Source organism: Myotis daubentonii, chromosome 16 (assembly GCF_963259705.1).
Source record: "Myotis daubentonii chromosome 16, mMyoDau2.1, whole genome shotgun sequence".
Lineage (NCBI taxonomy): Eukaryota > Metazoa > Chordata > Mammalia > Chiroptera > Vespertilionidae > Myotis > Myotis daubentonii.
This window is the reverse complement of record NC_081855.1, coordinates 7655701-7678975: the sequence shown is the minus strand read 5'-3', so window position 1 is coordinate 7678975 and position 23275 is coordinate 7655701. Positions and strand designations below refer to the sequence as shown.

The following is a 23275-nucleotide window of genomic DNA, read 5'->3' as shown; positions in this document are numbered from 1 at the left end:
TTGCTACCGGACCTCAGCCATGTGGATGGCGCCCACAGGGAGTGTCTTGTAGCTCCAGATGGTCTGGTTCTTAAAGCGCTTCCTCCAGTGCAACAGGACCTGTAGTTTGTTGCCTTCTTTCTTGAGGAAGTGGGGGTCCTGCAGTGATGTCAGACCCAGGTCTGTCTCCAATTGTCCACTGGGGAACTGCATACTCCTGTAGAAAGTTCTTGGAGCCCTGCATCTTCACAGTGATCACTGTTGATATGAGGTTGAATCCCTGTATCTTCATGCCAAACACCATGGAGATGAGGTCCTTCTCCAGCTCTTTAAAGACCACCATCTTCATTAAGGTCAGGTTGCACAACCTGGGCACGATCCTGAGACTGGGGCTGTCCATCTCCCGGTTAGCAAACAATTTCTTGGGCTTTAGTGTGTTGAGCCTGGGCACAGGGGTAGGGGAGCGGGAGGTGTGGAGACCAGGACTGTGGGCAGCAAGGTAGCTGCAGCTGCTTACACAATACAGGTCCTTTCTGCATTCTGGGGTGATTGTTTCTCTTCCTGTGTTGGGACAGAGGAGGGACATTCCTTCAGGGGCAGCTTATGAACTGCCAGGTAATTTGGGGGCTGAAATGCAGACTGAACCCTTAAGCACTCAGTGAGTGTTGTCAGGAGGGGGGACACAAGTGATCCAAGAACTGTGTGTGAGAAGGGACCACATGCTCACTGACTGGCTCAGGGAAGGCCTGTGTGATGTTCTTGCAAACTCAGAGACCTAAAGTTATCACAAAGGATGTTCTGAAATGAAAACTTTTAAACTAAAAGCAGTTTATGGTGGGTAGTCATGTCCTAGGCTGGCATCTTCCCTGACAAAGGTCAATCTTAACCTTAACTGAGCCTGCCTATTGCCTCTTACCATCTACAATAACACATCTTTGGAATGTAAAAGGAATTTCTATTTTTCCAGACCTCTCAAAGCATAGGCAATGCTCTGTGGGGACCACAAATCCCCTTATTGTTACTGAGTTCCTTGTTGACTTGTCATTATCTTATATCCACCATGTAAAAGAAGGATGTCTGTGTCATTTTACTGTTTATCCAGTTACAGAGGATTCCTCACTTTGATTTCTCTAGGACCCTGATGGATCACCACTGGATTACATGTTACCACCATACAGCTCCTGTTTTGATTGTAATGTATAAAATAAGGTGCAAAACTGCCATTCTCCAGAGCATTGTCTCAATCTGCTGAGATTTTCTTCCTGCCAAATGTTGACATTGGAGCTTAAATAAACTCACAAAAATTTTTCACAAGTTTGAGTGTTTCTTACTTTGATATTTACTTGGCGTAGTGGGCCATGGTTCCAAAAAAGCTCACCCAGGACCAACCTGTGGACCTGGTGTTAGGATTCAACAAAGGACCCATTGAACCACTGTTTCCCCACCCATCAGGTGAACCTGGGTTAGTTGTGTCTTAAATCCAGGACTATTCCCTTGCTGGTGGTAGAGGGTTAGATTTATTTGAGCTGTATTTTAAATACTCCAGGTGGAACTAAGATTAAGGGTTGAGGGACCATAGGCTAAGACAAGACAGTAGGCAAAACATGGGTGACTGGTGTTAAATTGTGGCTTTCTGATTGGAATTGCTTTCTGAGAATCTGAGCAAAAAACACCTTTGCTGATAAAGTAGAGTTGAACTCAATCAGCTCCAGAAATGCAGGGTCATGTCCTCCCTCTGGTCTGAGTATTAGGTATTCTTAGGGGACTGAGAATCTCTGTGGAGGTGTGAGGTCTTTCTCAACTCAGTTGCAATTAAAGTGACTGGTTCTTTGGGGGAGCACCCATAAGGTTTGGTCAACTGTTCCCTGACCGTCTGGTTGTTTTAGTCATCAGGGAGATAAACCGAGGCACATCACAGGGTTGAATGTGATTTGAGGGGTGAGCGCCTCATGGAGCTCAACCCATAAGCAACACATGTTGACCAACTACATTACATAACAATTCTAGAAAATTTGCTCAGATTCTACAGATATCAGAAAGAAGAGAAAAACCACATACACATACACACAACTACAAAACAACAACAAAACACACCTAAAATTAGCATGGGAAGTTGTGCGTCCAAAGGCAGGAGGTGCCAGATCCCAGCTCCCATTAATACTCCTGATAGGAAGTTTTACTTGCAAGTGCTTTACAGAAATGGGAAGATTTATCTAGAAAATATCCTCCTAAAAATGGCCAAAATGCAGTTTTATTTGGGTGCCTAAATAAATTTTTTGGCATGCAATAAAAATTAGGAAAATGCCAGGTCTAACATTAAATTGAATGAATGAATGGGAGCACATTTTGATTTGGAAATCAGGAGATTCTAAGAAGCACATATAAATTCTTTTTTAAAAAATTAAGGAATTAGAAATTTTAGAGACTGTCTCTGAACTCTTGTGAAGCTAATAAATGCCAACACCTCATTCTTCCGCCTTCTCTAGCTCCCCCACTATATCCTTTGCCCTTTCCCATCCCTTCTTCCTTCCCCTTCGGTCCCCTTCACTACCCCTCCCTACTGACTTAACAGAAAATGAGAATAGGAATTCTAACAGCTCCCTTTGGAGCAAACCTTGTCTCAGCAAGAGAGGAACCAGCAATTGTTCCTGATTTTCTCAGTGACCCTGATGGATTCACAAAGGCATTTAACTGTTAGAACATGTAATCCTGGCTATTCTAACCTACTCCAATTAATATAGCTAATGGTTTCTGCCAGCAAATGCAACACAATTTCTAAATAAGGTTTGCAAGAAAATTCCTGTAGAGAAATCTGTCCACTGTTAGAATGATAGGAAACTGAAATAGGATGTAGAAAAACAACAACAAACAAACCACACACACACACACACACACACACACACACACACACACACACACACTCACACACACACAACTATAGGGTTGATCCATGGGTGTTTCCCATTCTCACTGATAGTTTGGGAGCAGGTGAACTTATCATAGAAAGAGAAGCCACTAAGACCCCTGTAGATACTGGGGCTACTTGATTTGTCCGTAACCACATCCAGCTAATTGTCTTCTCCTTCAGAGTAAAGCTTCTGGGCAAATGGCAGGAATATTTAACCAATGTCTGTTTTTAATCAAAACCTGTTTCAAAAAAAAAAAAAAAACCTGTTTCCAACTGGGGAATGTTATAGCAATATTAGCAAATAACTATCTTTGCTAATAAAATCTGCCCCAATTCAACTTATAGGGAGAACTATTTTATTTGTATATTTGTTTGTTTTATGAAATCAGTGATACCCACATATGCTTTTTCCAGAAGGGTAATATGTATTTAGAAATAAATGAACAAGATATTGAACCCAACAGAGCCTGAGATGAACCCAGCGGTGTGTCCTGAAAGTTGAGGTCCTAGCTGCATCCAGCTTTCTGCGGGGGCTCTGGAAAAGGATCTGCTGGTGGAATCATGCGCAGACATGGAGAGGCATGGGGGAGAGATTGAGCATTCAGCAGGTAAGATAAGCATTTGGCCGGTATTTGCCTGAAAAGGAGCCCAGAGTTGGAACCGCATGCATGCACCTCTGTCCAATACCCACCCAGGGTGGAGGGAGCTGGGCCCTTTGTTCTGAGCTCAGGCTTATGCAGTTGTGAACCCAACCCTCAATGGAAAATTGGGGACCTGATGTCCATAGAGTGGCAGATATTACCCAATGTCCACGACATTCAGAGCCCAGAGTTCAGGAATGTTCAGACATTCCAGGCCAAGGCTCCCACCTCCCCACAGAGTTGGTCCTGACATGAGAACTCCTGACACACTGGGCAGCTCCTGCCTGTTCCTCCATATCTAGGGGTCAAGGGCTCTTTGTGCTGAGACCCAGGAAGAGCACTAGCTCTTTTTTTTTTTTTTTACTAAGGAAATATTTGTATTATTTTATTTTATTATGGTTTAAAGTATAACATATGTTTCTTTTTTTCCCCATGGACCCCTCCCCAGCCACTCCCACCCCCCAGCACATGCCCCTACCTCCTCAATGTCTGTGTCCATTGATTATGCTTATATCCATGCATTCAAGACCTTTGCTTGATCTCTTACTCTCTCCCCCACTCTCCCCTGCCTTCCTGCTGAGGTTGGAGGGTCTGTTTGATGGTCTGTTTGAGGCTTCTCTGTGTCTGGATCTATTTTTGTTCATCCGTTTATGTTATTCATTATATTCCACAAATGTATGAGACCATGTGATATTTATTTTTATCTGACTGGCTTATTTCACTCAGCATAATGCTCTCCACGTCCATCCAAGCTGTTGTGAATGGTAAGAGTTCTTTCTTTTTTACAGCAGCATAGTATTCCATTCTGTAGATGTACCACAGCTTTTTCCGCTCATCTGCTAATGGGCACTTATGCTGATGAGCACTTAGGATGTTTCCAAATCTTAGCTATTGTGCTGCTATGAACCTAGGGGTACATATATCCTTTCTGATTGGCGTTTCTGATTTCTTGGGATATATTCCTAGAATTGGAATTACTGGGTCAAATGGGAGTTCCATTTTTAATTTTTCAAAGAAGCTCCATACTGTTTTCCACAGTGGCTGCACCAGTCTACGTTCCCACCAGCAGTGCACAAGTGTTCCTTCTTTTCCACATATCCACCAGCATTTGTCCTTTCTCGATTTGTTTATGATAGCCATTCTGACAGGTGTGAGATGGTAACTCATTGTGTTTTTTAAAAATATATTTTTATTGATTTCAGAGACAGAGAAAAACATCAGTGATGATAGAATCACTGATTGGCTGCCTCTTGCATGCCTCCTACTGGGGGTCATTGCCCAAAAATGGGCATGTGCCCTTGACCTGAATCAAACCCGGGACCTTTCAGTCCGCAGGCCAACACTCTATCCACTGACCAAACCAGCTAGGGCCCTCGTTGTTGTTTTTATTTGCATCTCTCACATGATTAGTGACTTTAAGCATGTTTTCATAAGGCCATGAGACATATGAAAACAGAATTTTTTTCTCATGACTAATAAAAAGAATTTACTAAACTCAGTGAAATCACATGTCCACATACAACCGTCATTACTGTGACTAGGCCACTGAGATGTGCTGATACCTCTACTCTGCGGCCTTGACCAACATTACCCAGACCACCTGGATGTGGAAACTGGCAGCTGTTCAAAAGGGGGAAATGGAAGTCATGTTCCCCACAGGCCATTGTCAAATAAAATGTCAACTTCTGGTTTACACTCTGACATATGAGCTTGGAAGTTCTTACTCTCATTCTTACAAGAAGAAAAAACATGAACAATTCAAAAAAATAGGAACTCCTTTTAGATCCATTAGATCATTGAAGTCACATGGCTATGAAATTAACCTTTGCTGCTACAAACCACTGGATCCAGGCTTTGTTAACACAATACAACCTAGCACTACCATTTTTGTGTGCAAACACACACACACACACACGCACGCACACACACACACACACACAATCAAACGACTCTTGGTGGAATTAGAAGTAAAGCAGACACCGAGGAGGTGACAATAGGAAGAAAAGGAGGTTGGAGGAACTTTTGCCTGTGACAGTCCTCCTCCTACTTTATCGCTACTCCCCCTCATGAGCCTGAACATCGCTAAGAAGCACATGCTGCAATAATCCATTGTGCAGGCAGAGAGGAGACAGGCTCTAACAGGCACAATGACTTATCCAGGATCAGGAAGAGGTAAGAATGAGAGGTTGAGTCTGAGCCTAGATCTGTCTCCTCAATACTAGTGCCCTGGCTGCAGCTAGACCTTGTGGAGAGGGTGTGTTGGTGTCGCTGTGTACACTGTGGGTGTTCCATGGAGAAGGTGGGTGAGCAGTCAGCGGCCCTAGCACTGTCTATCGCTGTTATTAGGTGAGGGGAGTCAGGGAGGCAATCCCAGGAAGTGAGGTCACTTCCTAATAGAACTTGGAACCCCTGTAACCAGGCTCCCACTTTCTAGCAACTGCCCAACTGCCACTCACTTGGCAAGAGACAGTTGACAGTTCAACATGTTCTCTTGTTGTGTTCCCAGTTATCGGGGCTCTGGTTCCCGGAGACCCTGCAGGGAGAGTTGTTCCAGACTCTGTAGACGGTTCAACACTCGTGCCCGACATCTCTGGCCGTTTTCAAGACGATCCCCTCAGGTAAGAGAAGGTGGCCTGGGTCAGACCCATTCACACCAGGCCAGCCTCCGTGGGCCATCCCTGTGCAGCGCACATCCTCCCCTTCATGTGGTGGGAAGAGGAACCTGAAGGGAGAACCGAGGGGGAGGAACAGTTTTCAGGGCAGTAGATAACGTCGAGGTCCTGCTGTGATCACACCCCAGGGCAGGGCAGGCAGGTGGAGTTGGGCTGCCAGAGGGGTCCCTTATCTGTGCCAATGGGAATCCTAGCCCGCAGACTGTCCCAACTCTTCCTCCAGTGGAGGTCTCAGCAGATCACACAGTGTGCATTTCTGGAGTGGAGGGTCACAGGCTCAGAGAACCTACAAAAACAGGGCTCTAAGGCTTTCCCCTGGTGACTGGGAACTGTCTTTACAGAGCTCCGCACAGGAGACTGGACCGGAGCTGACAGATGGGGTCCTCACCTCCATGCCCCTGCAGGAGGCACAGATACCTGATACATCCACAAGTATGCAGCATGACCTCAGGGTGAGTGTAGGGGCCCAGTTGACCCAAACTCCAGAACCCCAGGGAGTCAACGGGACCTGGGTTCCAGAAGGCTCCCTGCTACTCCCCTGAGATCCCTCCTAGTGTCCAGTTTTCAAAGGAATCTGTGTCCCCGTCTCCTCCAGGTCAGGAGCTAGGGTCTCCCTGGGCTGCACAACATACCAAGAGGGGGACCTGTTATCAGGGCTGGCGATCCATCTCTTCACTGCTGTGGGACCTGGATTTTATAACCTTCTGTTGCCATGACAGCGGTGCCACCCTGGACATACCACATGTCCTAATATCCAGACCCTCCGCCACAGAAAATCCTCTGTGTCTCATCTTACATTGGGATGTTCTGTCAGAAATCGCACGGGTGACACTGGTAATACAAGCATGTGCTGTCTGTCCTCTGCTAAGAAAATGATCTAAGATACCAATATGCTTCCTATTCCTCACCTGCAATTCTACTTTTCCTGCCAAGAACCTTTTCTCTTATCAATGTGAAAAATTTTCAAAGCTGTGAAAAAGTATTGTGTGTTTTTTTTTTGAACCAAAGTGTCAATAATTGCGGGAGGGAAAATCTCAATGGGTTGACAGAATGCTCTGGAGAATGACAATTTTTCATCTTATTTTATAAGTTACAAGCAAAGTGTAGACTTATGTGTGTTACATGAAATCCATGGGTGATAGATTCGGGAGAGAGGAGAAAGCAAAGTGGGGAAACTTCTGTGATTGGATAAAGGGTAAAATGATAGGCACATACTTCTTTTACAATGGTGGACATAGGATAGTTTCCAGTCAACAATGAACTCAATAACAACAAAGGGATCTCTGAACTCCCCCAGAGCACAGAAGGCTGCCTGTGCACGAGGTGTCCAAAATGAGAAAACTTCCCTTGATAATCCAAAGCTATGTTATCATAGATGCAAAAAGGCCGTACACAGGCTCAGTTAAGGTAAAGATTGACCTCTGTCAGGGAAGATGCCAGACTAGGGCATGACTACCCACCATGAGCTCCTTTCAGTTAGTGTTTTATTTCAGACCATCCTGTGTAGTTACTTAAAGTCTCTGAGTTTGCAAGGCCTCCACGCAGGACTTCCCTGAGCTAGTCAGGTTAACGTGGGGCCCCTTTTTTCTTCCATACACACTCCATTGTTCATAAATTAATATGAATTTTGCATTGATGATCAGTGTTAGTGTTTTGTCTTGCGAACAATGGACCATTGGGGATGATGCAAGACTATAACCTTAAATGGCATTCAAGGTGGAATTTTTATTATTATTCAAAATATACAGGCAGGTGAATGGGAGGCCATGAGATCACTTATGGCCTTGTGAAAAAATATTCTGTATCAATTTTAAATTTTGAGCTACCATGTGCAGAGTCCTCTTGCTGCTTGTCTTAGTTTTGGTATTTTGCATCTAGTATAACATTTACATACCAGGAACGAAAGCTACAGCATTAAAGCAGTAACACCGTTTAGGTATAAAAAATGTCTAGTGCTAGACTGAGGGGAATATGCATCGCAACCAACCAAAATCACTTTCCATGTATTATCATAATTGTTTATTAAGCTAATTATATGTTTTCCTTCTGTATCCACTGTCCCTTGTACTTATGCTATGTTTGGCCAGATGATTTAAGACTCTATACTCTTTCGTTATAATTGAACATCAGAATGTCACTGTCTAGTAGGTGGGAAAAAGTAGCAGGTATCCAAATTCAACTTTTCAGATTTAATAAGGCAGGAGCCTGGGGAGATAGATATTGTTTCCATTAGAAAACCATAAGGAGGGTAATAACTATATAAAATCATCTGATGTACATTTAATCATAACAATGAAGTGATGTAGGAACAAGGTTTGAGCAGCAGTAATTTGTCAGCATCCAGGCCTTGCTGACTTCTTGGGGAAGCTGTCAGCCCCCATGGTCAGTGGTTTCTCGTCCTTGAAAAGTCTTCAATGTCCATGGTGGATGGAGGCCAGTGTCAGAGACAGATGTCCATCTGTGGTTAGGCCTCTGATAAGGGAAGGAAGGTCCTTTTTAACACGTTGGAGAGAGTCTTTAATGAATGTGTTTCAATAAACAAAAATCTCCTGGTTGTAAGTTTTGATCTTTGAGGTCTTGTCTCTTGGGAGTATGTGAAATGAATGTCACTAATTTCTCAGTCCCGATAACCTTAGTGAGTCATGGATAGTAATGTGGAATGTCTGCTTCTAGTTTTCCTTATATTTTGAAAACAAAAAATTTTAAAAATCAGCAGTATTTTAAACAGAGTCATAACAACAATAATCATCTTCGCTTCATTTAGTCCCATACCCATTTTTTTGTTTATCCTGATTATTTGCCAGTATTTTCATAAATTCAGTTATTCCTTGGAGTTCTATGCTTCTTCATTCAGTTCAAAGATGTGATTTGCTAACAAACCTTAATTTAGAGTAAGTCAGAGTTCATGGATTTTTCTAAAGATGTAACATATTTGAAAATGCAGTGGAGTAAAACAATAACTGTCTATGAATGACAAAACAAAGTGGCGTGGTTATAGACTTGATTATAATGCAATTGATAAAAAAAACTTTGCTTGTCCTAACCGGTTTGGCTCAGTGTGTAGAGCATCAGCCTGCGGATTGAAGGGTCCCCGGTTCATTTCCGGTCAAGGGCATGTACCTGGGTTACGGGGGGCACATCCCTAGCAGGGAGTGTGCAGGAGGCAGCTGATCAATGTTTCTCTCTCATCAATGTTTCTAACTCTCTATCCCTCTATCTTCCTCTCTGTAAAAAATCAATAAAATATATTAAAAAAAACCAACACAACTTTGCTTGGTTAGTAAGCTTTAACATTTTAAGGGAATAATTTTTGGAAAATAATAATTACTGTAAAATGAGAGAGAATAATATAAAAAATATGTAAGTACATGTATATTTAGATTCAATACATAATTTCAATATAGAAGAACAAATAATATGTAAGGTTTTAAAACATTGTCAATGGCTTCTTGTATTGAGCATTGGAAATAATTCATAAACTTCCAATGTTTGTGCCACAAATCTGGAGTCCCACGGCCAGACACCCTCACAGGGAACCATCCCTCTTGGCTGGACTGGTGTCACTGACAAGTGAACTGTTACACCTGATAGCTTCCTATTTGAACTTTTCTTTGAATGTTGATGGGTCCCTCATACAGCAGGTTGAAATCTTTAGAACATCCATTTTAATAAAAGCATATGTACACAAATAGATTAGTCATTTTTATTTTTTCAATTTAGCTAAGCTTCCCATATAATTTCAAGCATATAAAATAGGCCTAATTTAGTTTAAAAATTCCTTCAATAAGGATAGAGAATAAATCCTTGAAGTATTCCAGGGCTCATTGGAATTAACTCAAAGTCATTCTTTTGTTTAAATTACAGTGGTTCTCAACCTTCTGGCCCTTTAAATACAGTTCCGCATGTTGTGACCCAACCATAAAATGATTTTCGTTGCTACTTTATAACTGTAATATTGCTACTGTTATGAATGGTAATGTAAATATCTGATACGCAGGATGGTCTTAGGCGACCCCTGTGAAAGGGTAGTTCAACCGCCAAAGGGGCCGCAACCCACAGGTTGAGAACCGCTGGTTTAAAAAGTCTCTTAAACTGGAAACTTTGTGAAGGTTGCAAATATATATACACAAAAGCTTACAGCCTGGACTTTTTGTAAATCGGAGTAAAGCAAACACAGACTTATGGAAATAATTCTAAAAGACATTAATCACACTTGGAAACAGTTTTAATATGAAATATTTTGTCCAGACTACAGAATTCGCCTTACTTTACATAAGTATTTAACCTTTTTAGGCCAATAAAAGACTATATGCTAGTAATGCCATCTGGAGGCTGAAAATTCACCATACATATCCCATAGATGAACACATCACATACAGACCATACACATAATTTGAATTACTAATTTTTACAGAGAAAATGCAAGAATTTTTTATAAAGTTAAAATTTTATAGCCTGTATCCCCTTTTACAAACCTTTTCTCAACTTTCACAAACCTTCTTACCCATTCAGAAATAACTCTCCTTACCGAAACTTACATTTGTGCTTTTCCTTCAAATATGACTCTCCCTACTTCAAGCCTTTTATGATCACAACTATATACGTTCTCCAATTTAACTGGAACTTTTAACTCTTAGGAGCCTTAATTTCCCCAATGAAAAGCACAAAAGTGAACAACCAGCATTCCTTAGATTGACGTTACTGAACATATTTTAATCACACTCTCACTTCCAAGAAACACATCTTCAACAAAACACAAGTCAATATATCAACAGCTGCAAATCCATTTTACAAACCTTCTGTATTAAAAAACCCCAAAGCATGCGAACGTGTCTAGCAATCAATGTTTCAGTATTTCATGTTATTTCAAAATATCTAGTTATCCAATAACTTTCATTAACATTTATTAAATTAGAAAGAAATAGTTGAAATAAGCTAAAGTGATTTGTGTAGGTCGGGGAGGCATTTTTTTTCTATTGGGATAAGACATACCTTCCAGAGATTTGTAGTTTTATTTTAAAAAATGAACTCAGGTCTTTTCACTTCAAAGGTTCTGGGACTTTGGTTGCATGAAGCCAATCCTATATAATAAAAGGGTAATATGCAAATGGACCTAATGGCAGAACAGTCACTATGATGCACACTGACCATGAGGGGGCAGACACTCAACGCAGGAGCTGCCCCCTGGTGGTCAGTGCACTGGGGGGGGGGGGGGGGGAGTGAGGCGAGGAGCGGGCCTAAGCTGTGAGTTGGACAGCCCCTGAGGACTCCCAGACTGCTAAAGGGGGCAGGCCTGTCTAAGGGACACCCCCTCCCACCCCCAGTGCGCAAATGTCCTACACTGGGCCTCTAGTTATCTATAAGTTTCTGAAATGAATTAGGGGGGTGGTTTGGGGAAGGTAAAACGATTTGGTGGGCGTGGAATTGCTTCTGCAGCCAAACCTCTGGCCCCTTGTAAATGTCATTCATAAAACAAGGATAGTCATTTTTAATACCCCAGGGACTGGGTTGCCACCCAAATGTTGGCAAGGGACTGACAAATTCATTCGCCATTTTTGGAATGTTTCTTTCTATTTGGGAACATTTTTCTAGCTTCCAGAAAGCACACATCTCTGAGAGTTATAAAGGCTTTCAGGTATATGAAACCTCAGTCCATCTCCCTTGGGAATGAAAAACAGGTTCTAGCTGCTTGATAGTCTTAAAAATAATGGTGCCAAACCTCTCTATAACCCACTTTATATTGGGACCAGGTAGGTGGTGTAACAAAAGAAGATTGGCTTCTTTCTTGGGTTTCTCAGGGTCAAGTTTCTCCCACTTGGTGACTATGTACTCCATAAGAGGACTCTCAAGTCACTGTGGGCTGGTTCTGCATCTATAGAGAGACATATGAGCAAGCCCAGTGTTAGAGACATGTGTGCATGTCTCTGAGCTGTCTGGAGACATTCTGAGTAGGGTGGGTACCCTGTTAAGCCATCTCTCAGGCTCTCGTGGAAGATACTAATAAAGAAAAGATGATTACCAAACCTTCGGTCAACCTCAAGGTTAGTTTCCTCATGGAAGGTTCCTTTAAAATCATTACTTTCTATTTTGGTTCAGTATCTGGTTCATTTATTCTAAATATATAACTATTCTGGGAAAAGAATATGTAGGCATCACTGATTTCATATAAAAGAAAAAAAAAACACCTCACCTATCAGGTGAATTGGGAAAGATTTGATTAGCAAACTATATATATATATATATATCTATATATATATATATATATAGTCCATAACAACCCCTAGTTGAAAGGAAACAGGTTTTGATTAAAAAGCAGACATTTTTGTACAGAAGGTTTAGTCCGATGGAGAAAGCAATTAGTAGGTGCGGTTAAGAAAAATAAGATAGCCCCAGTATCTACAGGAGCCTTAGTAGCGTCCCGTTTTATGATAATTTCAAGTTCTCCCAAACTAACAGTGAAAGGGGAAACACCCTTGGAGCAACCCTATGCTTCTTTTGTTTGTTTACTTTTTCTACATCCTAGTTCAGTTTTCTCTATCCCTAGAGTGGGCAGACTTCTCTATAGGAGTTTTCTTACAACCTTATTTAGTAATTCTCTTGCTTTTGCTCCCAGAAACCAGGAGTATATTAATTGCGATAGGTTAGAATAGCCAGGATTACACGTTCTAACAGTGACATTTCTCTGGGAGCCAATCAGGGCCATAGAGAAAATGGAGAACAATTGCTGGTTCCTCTCTGGCTGAGAGCAGCTTTTCTCCAAAGGGAGCTGGTAGAATTCCTATTCTCATTTCCCTTAAGTCAGTAGGGAGGGGTAGTGGAGGAGACAGAAGGGGAAGGAAGAAGGGAAGGGAAAGAACACATCTGGACAAGGAAGCTCAGAGAGCAAAAGATGTAGTGGACGTGCTATAGAAGGGGGAGATTGGGGTGTTAGCATTTATCCACTTCAGGAGAGTTCAGAGATAGTCTCTAAAATTTCTCATTAATTTATTTTTTAAAAGAATTTTCTGTGCTTCTCCTTAGAAGCTTCTAATTTCCATGTGAAGATATGCTTCCTATTCAGTCATTTTCATTTTGGGGCCAGCATATTTCTAGTTTTCTTTTTTTTCCTGCAAAAATATTATTTATCTTGGCCATTTTTCAGTTGATATTTTCAAGTTAAATCTTCCCATTTCTGTAAAGCACTTGCAAGAAAAGGCTTCCTATCAGGGGTTAATGAGGGCTGGAGTCTGGGAGGTCCTAGCCCTGGAGGCACAACTTCCCATGTTAATTATAGGTGTGTTTGTTTTTATTGTTATTGTTGTTATTTTATATTTGCAGAATCTGAGCAAGTTTTCCAGGGATGTTATGGAGTGGGTCGAAGTGTGCTGCTCTGGGTTGAGCTCCATTATGTTCACACCCCTCTTATGTGCCTCGGCTTCTCTCCCAGTTATCTAAAGCGACCTGAAGGCCTCCAGCCAGTTTGGCTCCATGGGTAGAATGAAGGCCCTGAGAGGTCCTGGGTTTGATTCAAGGTGAAGGGCATGTACCTCGGTTGCAGCTTGATCCCTGGCCCTTACTGGAGCGCCTGGGGGAGGCAACCAATCGATGTCTCTCTCATTCTCTCTCTCTGTATCTCCCCCTCCTTTCCTCTCTCTCTAAACCCATGGGGAAAATATACTCGAGTGAGGATAAATAAAGAAATAAAAATAAAAAACCTCAGGAAGGGCTAGGAACGCTGGTGGACCTGACCTTATGGGCTCTCCCCCGGAGGAGCCAGTCAGGTGAATTACAGTTGAGTATGAATTTCCCTATGGGGCTCCTTCTTGGCATGAGGAATGACCTCTGACACCTCCACAAAGATTCTTAGTTGCTTAAGAACAGCCAAGATTCAGGTCAGAAGGAGTATGTGTCCCTTCGGAGCTGAGCGAGTTCAGCTCTCACTTATACAGTGAAGGATGTTTGCTCATTCTCTCAGAAAGCAAATCCAAATGAAAACCCAGAGTCAAAAACCAGCCACCCATGTTTCCTCTGGTCTCTCCTTACCCTTGATTCTGTCAACCCTTCACCTTAGTTCCACCTTGGGGATTTAAAATACAGCTTAACTAAAGTCGAACCCTCTATCACAAGCAAAGGAAAGTTCCTGATTCAAGAGACAACTTAGCCAAGTTCACCTGACAGGCAGGGAACTGGTGGCCCAACTGGCCCTTTGCTGGATACCAGCACCGGGTCTGGGTCTGCAGGGCATTCCTGTGTGACCTTTGGAATCCTGCCGCAGTAATTCAAGTAAATAGCAATGTAAGCAGCATTCAACCCTGTGCAGAATTCTTGTGAGTTTATTGGAGCCCAACTGTCAACAGCGGCCGGAAAACAAAATCTCACTGTATTGAGGTAGTGCTCCAAGAATGGCAGGATTGCACCTGCTTTTACACATACAATCAAAAGTGGAGATGTATATGGGTCACATGAAATCCATTGCTTAGGGAGGCAGGAGAAAGCAAAGCAGGGAAAGCTCTGGGATTAGATAAAAAGTAAAACGAGAGACACATACCTCTCTCATACAGGAGCACACAGGATAGTGAGCAATGAACTCAATACCAATGAGCAGCTTGGTGGTCTCTGCCGAGCACAGAGCAGTGCCTGTGCTCCCAGGTGACGAGAAAAAGGAAAATTCCTTTAACAATCCAAAGGTATGTATCACAGATGCCAAAAGACAACAGACAGGCTCCGTTAAGGTAAAGATTGTCCTTTGTCAGGGAAGACACTGGCCGAGCACATGACTACACACCATAAACTGTGTTTAGGTAACAAGTTTTAATTTCAGGCTAACTTTGTGGTTAATTTAGGTCTCTGAGTTTGAAAGGCCACCATGCAGGCCTTACCTGTGCGAGTCACAGATGAGCGTGTGACTATTTGTCATTTACTCTCTCCTTCGATCACCTGTGCCCCACCTCTTGCCACCAATCATGTCCCTCCTCTGTCCCACCACAGGGGGAGAAACCATCAAGTACCTGTACGCTGGAAGCAGCTGCAGCTTCCTCGCCACCTGCGGGCCTGGCCCGCTCGCCCACTGTGCTCAACACACCAGTGCCCGTGACTTTCTTCTCTACCTGGGAGGTGGACTGCTCCAGACCTGGCTGCGTGCCCAGATTGTCCAGCTTCACGTTAAAGAAGCTGGTGGTCTTGAAGGGGCTGGAGAAGGAGCTCGTCTCCTTGGTGATAGCAGTGCAGATGCAGGGCGCCAACGGCATCTTGAGATCCCATGAGATTGTGCTGCCCAGCAGCGGACCAGTGGAGACTGACCTGGCACTGACCTTCTCCCTGGAGTACCCCCACTTCCTCAAGAGAAAAGGCAACAAGCTGCAGATCATGCTGCAGCAGAGGAAGTGCAATCACAACCGGACCATCCTGGGCTACAGGACACTGGCCACAGGGGCCATCCACATGGCGGAGCTGATGCAGCGACCACCTGAGGGTGGCCAGGTGCTGAGCCTCAGCAGCAGGATCCAGGGGTCCTCCATCACGGTGGCTGAGATCTGGATCTCCTCCCTCTCCAGTCAGCCCATCGACGACGAGGATGGCAGCATGCCGGCCAGCCCCAAGGCCAAGTCCATGGATAGCGACATGGAGGGGAAATCTGAAAGCTTCACTGAGCTGGAGACCAGCTGCAATCTCACACACAGGCAGGACCTGGAAGAAGCTGACTTTGCCCTGGGGCAGCCCAAGAAGCAGCAGCGATGCATGCAACAAAACTTGAAGCAGAAAGTCATGGCACTGCTTCCCAGGTCCCACATGTCAGAAGAGGTCCTGGACTCGGATCAGGACCCTAAGGAGCATGTCCCTGAGGTGGAGGAGGACCTGGACCTACTCTATGACACCCTTAAGCATCCCAGCGACAGTGGCCCAGACATGGAGGATGATAGCAGCATCCTCAGCAAGACCAAGCCCAAGACCAGACAATACTTTGAAGGCCTGGCACACTCCAGCTGGCAGACGGAGACGAGGAGCTTACAAAGTGCCCGGAGCCAGAAGGAACCTCCTCAGCTGGCCAACATGCCCGTTAAGACCCAGGGCCCGGGCGGCAAGCTGTTCAGTGGCAGTGTCTCTGACTCGATGGCCTACAGCACCCCACCCACCGAGGTGGTCAAGAGCTGGATCTTCTCCCAATCGAGGCAGACCGTCAACCACCTGGACAACGCCATGCCAGCCAGCACCGAGGCGGAGGCCACGCATAACTTCTCTGAGGGAGAGTCTGAGATCGTCTGCTCTGAGCTGGAGGTCGGCTACAATGCCGCCTACAGGCATGACCTGGACGAGGATGACTTGGACCTGGGGAAACCGATAGGAAGGAGGAGGTCCACCATCAAGCAACAGCACTACCAGCAGAGAGTCGCAGAGTGGCTGCACAGGTACCAAATGACGCTGGAGGTCCTGGACTCGGAGCAGGAGTCTGAGGAGGAAGTCCCCGATGTGGACAAGGACCTGGCCTTTCTGTTTCAGAGCGTGGTGTGCCCCATGGACAGTGGCTCAGACATGGAGGATGATGACCGTCTCCCAACCCCTCCCATGCCTGTGCTCATGTCATATTCTGAAAGCCTGTCCAGCCCAGATATGGAGGAGGATGACAGAGTCCTCAGGACAAGCAGGCCCAGATTATACTGTGAAAGCCTTTCAAGCGACAGTGGCTCCGACTGGGTGGCCCACACCATGCCCAACCCTGGGGAGCAGCCGGCACAGCCTGGGGACAGCCCGGAAGCAGGGACCTCTGCCCAGGACATGCTCACAACGAGGCGCACCACCAAGACCGAGTCTCTGGTCATCCCTTCCAGCAGCTCCAAGGGGAAGCAGCCCGCCCGCCGGGGCTGGAGCAGGTCCCTGAATGAGTCGGCCAACAGCCTGATCAAGGAGCGCTGCCCAGACCCACAGAGCCAACTGCAGGTCCCCAGCAAGACTGTGTTCGACCAACTGAATGACAGCCTCATGTCCAACGACTATCTGCCCAAGAACATCATCCTCATCAACACCTCCGACAGGCAGGGGCAGTCCCTGTCGGACGTCCTGCAGCAGCACACGCTGCCCGTCGTGTGCACCGGCTCCATGGTGGATGTCCAGGAGGCCTTCAGCTCCATCATCTCCTGGATACAAAGATACCGCAACTGCAAGACCGAGGCCACCATGCCAGTGAAGATCGCGGTGGCGGGGGATCAACACTACTTCAGCACCGTGCTGCGGGTCTTTGTGGAGCAGCTGTCCCACAAGGCCCCGGACTGGCTGGACTCCATGCGCTTCCTGGTCATCCCGCTGGGTTCCCACCCCTTGGCCAGGTACCTGGGCTCCGTGGATTGCCGCTACCACAAACTCTTACGGGACCTGGCCTGGTGGGAACTGTTCTACCACCTGGAGGCCCAGGATGCTGTGCAGAACATTGTGTTGAAAATCAGAGAGTACCTCACAGGGGCCAACTGTGTCCTCCAGCTGCCCATCGCAGAGGCCATGCTCACCTCTAAGCCGAACAGCCCGGACGAGCTGCCCTTGCAGAAGTTCATTCCCTTTGTGGGGGCAGTGAAAGTCCGAAGAGTGGAGCCAATTTCAGCCACGTCAGGAGACTCAGCTGAAGCCGTCCCCTCATGCTCCAATGTGCTTCTGTCCACCGCCAGGGAGGCCACACACAAGCTAATTTCCTTGTGGTCAGTGAGTGGGGGCCTGTCCTCCCCCGGCCAGAGTGTGGGTGCTGAGCTGATGGAGCTGCAGGTGGATTACTGGACGGCAGCCCAGCCCACAAACAGGAAGAGGAGCGGGGAGAAGGAAGACCTGCCTGCCACCAAAAACACACTCCGGTGCACCTTCCGGGCTCTCCAGGTCAGCAGGCTGCCCAGCAGCGGCGAGGCTGCAGCCACGCCCACTATGTCCATGACTGTGATCACCAAGGAGAAGGAAAAGAAGGTGAAGTTTTTGCCCAAGAAAGACAAGGGCACGGAATTGGCGTCCAACAGCCAGTGCATCCAGGGCATCGGCCGCTTGGTCTGCTCAGCCAAGAACCAGGAGCACAGGCAGCGGGTCCTCATTGACGGCGTGGAGTGGAACGACGTGACGTTCTTCCAGCTGGCAGCCCAGTGGTCCTCCCACGTCAAGCACTTCCCCGTCTGCATCTTCGAACACAACAATTCCACCTTCTAGCCCCGCCCCGCTCCCTGCCCTTCACTCTGCCTGGGCCAAGCACAGCAGTATCGAGCTGCTTTTCTGTTAACAGTTCAGTTTACTATAGACACAGACCCTGGAAACACAGTGAAACGGTTTGAGTTTGGATGCGCTCAAAGCCTGCAACGTAAGGGGGTTGCCCTCAGTGGGACCCCCAAATGCTCTGTTCAATAACCAGAAAGCTCCGGCAGGTGGGAGTCAGGAGGGCAGTGTTGAGCTGGAGCATCATGGAAGGTGTGTTTGGGCCTCAGGACCCCCAGCACTGTCAGTGACAAGGCTTCTGGCCTTGGAGACCTGCCCTTCCTGGAAACCAGGGCTCAGCTTAACCCTGGGAGCCGGCACCAGCCTGTGCCCAGACTCAGAGCTGGGCGGCCAGAGGCAAAGGGCTGGCCTCCCATTGGGGCACCCGGAGCACAACTCGGAGGCCAGCCAGCCCAACCTTGGACCCCAGCTGCCAACCAACCAAGTGGCCCCAGCACCACCCACTTATGGTTCCCAATGAACTCACGTCTCACAAGGCAAAATAACAAAAAAGAGCTGTACGGTGCAGATCACACAGGCACATGGGCTGGACAAACCAGTGCCCTCCTCGCTGGGCAGCGCCCACCTTCGTCCCTACCTCTTCAGGTTATCACAGAACATTTGCTGCCACCCTACAGTTGTACCAGCTATTTACAAGGTGAGCAACCTGCCCCTCCACAGCACAGTGGTCATTTGGCCCCTTGCTGGCTGTGAACTCTCAGATCACTGCATCCCTCTCAGTGTTTGTTTCTAAGAACATGAGGTGAATCAAGGAGCAACCTCATAGAGTTTTTGTAGGGACCCTGTAGTGTGCTCCCCTAAAGCTTTCTCTGGGTGTCCAGACAGGGGATAGGTCTGCAGCAGGGGCTGTGGTTGTGCTAATTGGTCCTTTTTCTTCCTCATATGTGATGCTTTCGGGGCCCAGGGCTAAGCTCTTTTCTCATGTCATAAAGAGACTGGAGATTCTGTTATGGGTCCCTGTCCTGGCTGAAGCCAGAGCAGAAACCCCAGGGCTGAGCAGTGGGGCCCAGGGTCACCCAACTATCTGTGATGGGGCTGGTTTGGGGTCATTCACTCAGCAAATATATCAGAGTCTTCCAGGTACAGACACGTCTCTAGGCACTGACCATAATCCAGCACACTGAGCAGACCCCTAGCCTTTACTGCAGAGCTTCCCTCTAGTCGAGAGCGATTCAGTCACACTAGGCTGCACAGGCTCGGAGTGTCCACAAGACAGCCGATGTGATGTCCTCCGGCCTCCTCTCCCTATGGCTGCATCTTCCCGTATTGTGAAGAGGAAGGTGAACCTCTGTTCCAGCAGAAAACGTGAGTCGGTTTTGGATCAGAGCCATCAGCGGAGTATGGGGACTGTGAATTCAAGGTTCTGGCAGAACCCTGGTTCCCACTTATGGTGGGATTTCTGCAAGAGGTCAGAGGTCTAAGGGCTTCCCCTAGAAAAAGGACAAGAGTCAGAGAGCTGTGCATGTGGATTTGGGTGGTGTGGGAGAGCAGAGGGAGCTCAGTGGTGAGGCAGCCTCTCAGAAAATTCATAGCCGTCCACACCTAATCCAAGTCTGTCTGCACCCCTAATCAGGGATCAGGCCCACTAATTTGGTAGAACCTCCTCAGGGCCAGCTTGGCTAGTGTACCCAGCCCTGAGGGAGTTGAGTTTCAGTGGGAGCCGAAGAACCCCACAGGGGGGCTAGTGAGTCAGGCAGAAAGTAGGTGCAGGAGCCAAAGTTTGAGGTGATAGGAGGGCCCTGGGAAGCCAAGGATGGAGACAGAGTTCATTTTTTCACTCATTGGTCAGCTATACCTGGAACACCCTCTGTGTGCTAATGAGTGACATGAACAGAGTAGACACAAGCCCTCCCTGTCCTTATGGAGTTGACATTTCGGTGGGCAGGTATGGGAGGAGACAGGGACACTGAGAGAGCATGTCAGGTTCCCCTGAAGAAGGGGACAGGTGGTTCCCTCGTTGATCCAGAGCTGTCAGGTAGGAGCGCTTTCTGCCAGCCCCTCCTGGGTGACCAGGCACGTCTCTGCCAGGACTGCCAGCTTAAAGGTGGACAAGGAGTAGGTCTGGCTTCTGTACGGGCAGGAGCAGCAGGCACAGTACCCCAGGCTCTCTGAGTGGTGCTCTGGGAGGGCTGTGGGAAGGAAAGGCCAGGTCTCAGACTCTGTTTCCAACTTATCTCTTTCCCCAGAGCCATGTCCTGCATCCTGGGCATCGGGCTGGACCAGCACCGCCAGAATTTCCCATCCTGATGATGCTGCCGGCTTCCATAGAGCTCAACTTGCCAGTCCTCAACTTGCCAAAGCAGGCCCAGTGCCTCCATTCACAGTGGGAGCACCTGAGCCCACTGAGGCCGAGACAGGAGGAGGAGGAGGCCTCCGGGGGTGGTGTGGGTGTGTGTGCCTTTGGAAGGCACACAAAAGGCAGTGAGGGTGGTAACATGTCCTCTTCTTGGATCTACAGAACCAGCTCCAGAGCAACATCAGGAAAACCCTCAAGAGGCAACGCCACCGGAGTGGCCTCTCCAGAGCCAGAGCCGGATCCAGGCCCAGCTTTCACTGAACTTCAAGAGACAGAAGAACCACCTGCAGCATTGGAGCAACTCACCCCAGTTCCTGCGCGGCCTGTGGTGCCAGATCCTGGGCCACAGCTCATGTCAGCGGCCACGTCAGAGAGGGCGCCCCCCCGCAACCCCCTTTAGATGCAGTGTTAGAAGTTTTCTGTTCATGTTATATATGTTTATAATTTTCCTATACTTTTATGATATTTAATAACATACAGTGTACTGATGAAAACATTTACTGAAATACTCCCAAATATTACCTTAATTTAGATTCTATAAAATTTAACCCTATAAACCCTCAGAGCTTTGAGCAAGTCTGTTTTTCTGGACCCTGACCTACCCAGGGAGAACTGTCCTCACCTTCTCCACCTGCCCTTCCTGGAACCAGGACTCTGCTTCCTAGGGAGCTGGCTCCACCCTGTTCCCAGACTCAGAGCTGGGAGGCTAGAGGCCAAAGGCTGGCCTCCCATTGGGGGCATCCTGAGCCCATCATGGAGGCCTGTCAGCCCAGCCCTGGGCCTTAGCTGTCAACCAGCCAAGTGGCCCCAGCACCACTCACTCTGGATTCCAAATAAACTTAGCCCTCAGAGGGTGTGTATATATATACCTGTACCTTGCAGACTGCCCAGGAACATGGATTAGATAAACTGGTCAAATCCTTGGTGACTAGCTTCCTAGGCAGCTTCCCCACCTTGGTCCCACACACCCTTCTGTGTTAATACAGAGCATTTGCTACTAACCAATGTGTGTGGGACCAACCATGTACCAGGTGAGCCCTGCCCCCTCCACAGAACCGTGGTCATTCAGCCACCTGCTGCTGTGAGTCTTCAGGTCACTGCACCTTTCTGAGTATTTGTTTCTCTGAACATGGGGAGAGCCTAGGCCTAGCCTCATAGGGTTATTGTGGGGGGTCCCCCTTAGAAAAGGCCTGCTGGGAACCTGGACACTGGAGAGGTGTGCTGGAGGGGCTGTGGTTGTTCCTATTGGCCATTTTCTCTTCTCCTTAACCAAGCTCCTGCCTTATTTGTGATTCTCAGGCCTTAGGCTTAGGTGTTTTCTCTCTTGATAAGGACATTGGAGATTCCATTAGGGGTCCCTGTCCTGGTGCAGCCAGATTAGAAATCCCAGGGGTGAGCAGGGGGACCCCAGGCTCACCCAGCTATCTGAGATGGGGGTGGTTGGGGCTCATTCATTCAGCAAAGGCCCTGCCACCGGGACCGCACTCCAGCGCTTCCTTCTAGTCAGGAGGGATTCAGTCACACTGGGCTGCACAGGCAGGTAGCATCCACAGGACAGTCGGTGTGACTTCTTCCTGAAAGTATCGCTGATCTACACGTATCATGAAGCAGAAAGTGGATCTCTGGACCAGCACAAAAAGTGAATGGGCTTTGGATCAGAGCCTTAAGGGAAGTATGGGGACTGTGACTTGGAGAAGGTGGCAACACTCTGGGTCCCACATATGGTGGGATTTCTGTAAGAGGGCAGTGGTCTGAGGGCTTCTCCTCGCAAAAATGGAAGGAGTCAGAGAGCTGTGCGTGTGGATTGGGTGGTGTGGGTGAGTGGGGAGGGGAAGTGGCTGCCCACACAAAGAGCTCCCAGAGGTTGGGCTTAGGCAAGAGCACAGAGCCGCTCAGGTCAGTGCCCCATGCCCTGCAGTAGGAGGACTTCCTGGGGTGGGGGCTTGAACTGGGACTTCAGTGATGGAGATGGGAGGTCCCATCCTTGGAAGGCACACAAAGGCAGTCATGGTAGTAACATGGTCTCTTCCTGGATCTACAGAAGCAGCTCCAGAGCAAGATCCAGAAACACTTAAAGAGGCAATGCCAACTCTGGTCCCCTCTCCTGAGCCAGAGCAGGCTCCAGGCACAGCTGTCACCGAACTTCCAGATGTGGACCCACCTGCATCATTTGAGAAACTCGCCTCAGCTCCTTCAGAACCTGAGGTTCTCGATCCTGGGCCACAGCCTGTGTCCGCTGCCAGGACAGAGAGGGCGCCCTCCCCTCCTTTATATGAGTTTTAAAGTATTTGTGTTTATCATATACATGTTTACAACTTTATGTATTTTTCTTATACTATTCAGTAACATACAGTCTAATTAAAGAAAATATAATGAAATACTCTTAAACATAAATTTAATTTAGATTCTATAAAATTTAACTCTACAAGCCTTCAGAGCCTTGAGCAAGTCTGTTTCTTCTGGGCCTCCGCTGTGTTACTATGAGTCATAGGTTGGGAAGAATGAGTCTCTCAGGAGCCATCTGCTCTAAGGATGTGATGTTCTTGAGGCCCAGGACAATGGG

At 47.0% G+C, this 23275-nt stretch overlaps 1 protein-coding gene across 1 annotated transcript; it reads left to right on the top strand.

Moving 5' to 3' along the window:
- The first annotated feature begins 15355 nt into the window (after positions 1-15355).
- LOC132219364 (phosphofurin acidic cluster sorting protein 2-like) lies at positions 15356-18353 on the top strand. The gene is made up of 2 exons (XM_059671722.1): positions 15356-16261; positions 16844-18353. The coding sequence occupies exons 1-2, from the start codon at positions 15408-15410 to the stop codon at positions 18351-18353; spliced, it is 2364 nt and encodes a 787-aa protein (XP_059527705.1). The 5' UTR covers positions 15356-15407.
- Positions 18354-23275: the final 4922 nt, after the last annotated feature.

Coding starts and splice junctions, on each gene's coding strand:
- LOC132219364 (XM_059671722.1), top strand. CDS start 15,408: ATGCAGGGCGCCAACGGCATCTTGAGATCCCATGAGATTGTGCTGCCC. Junction 16,262..16,843: donor ACCCAGGGCCCGGGCGGCAA/GCTGTTCAGTGG, acceptor ATACTGTGAAAG/CCTTTCAAGCGACAGTGGCT.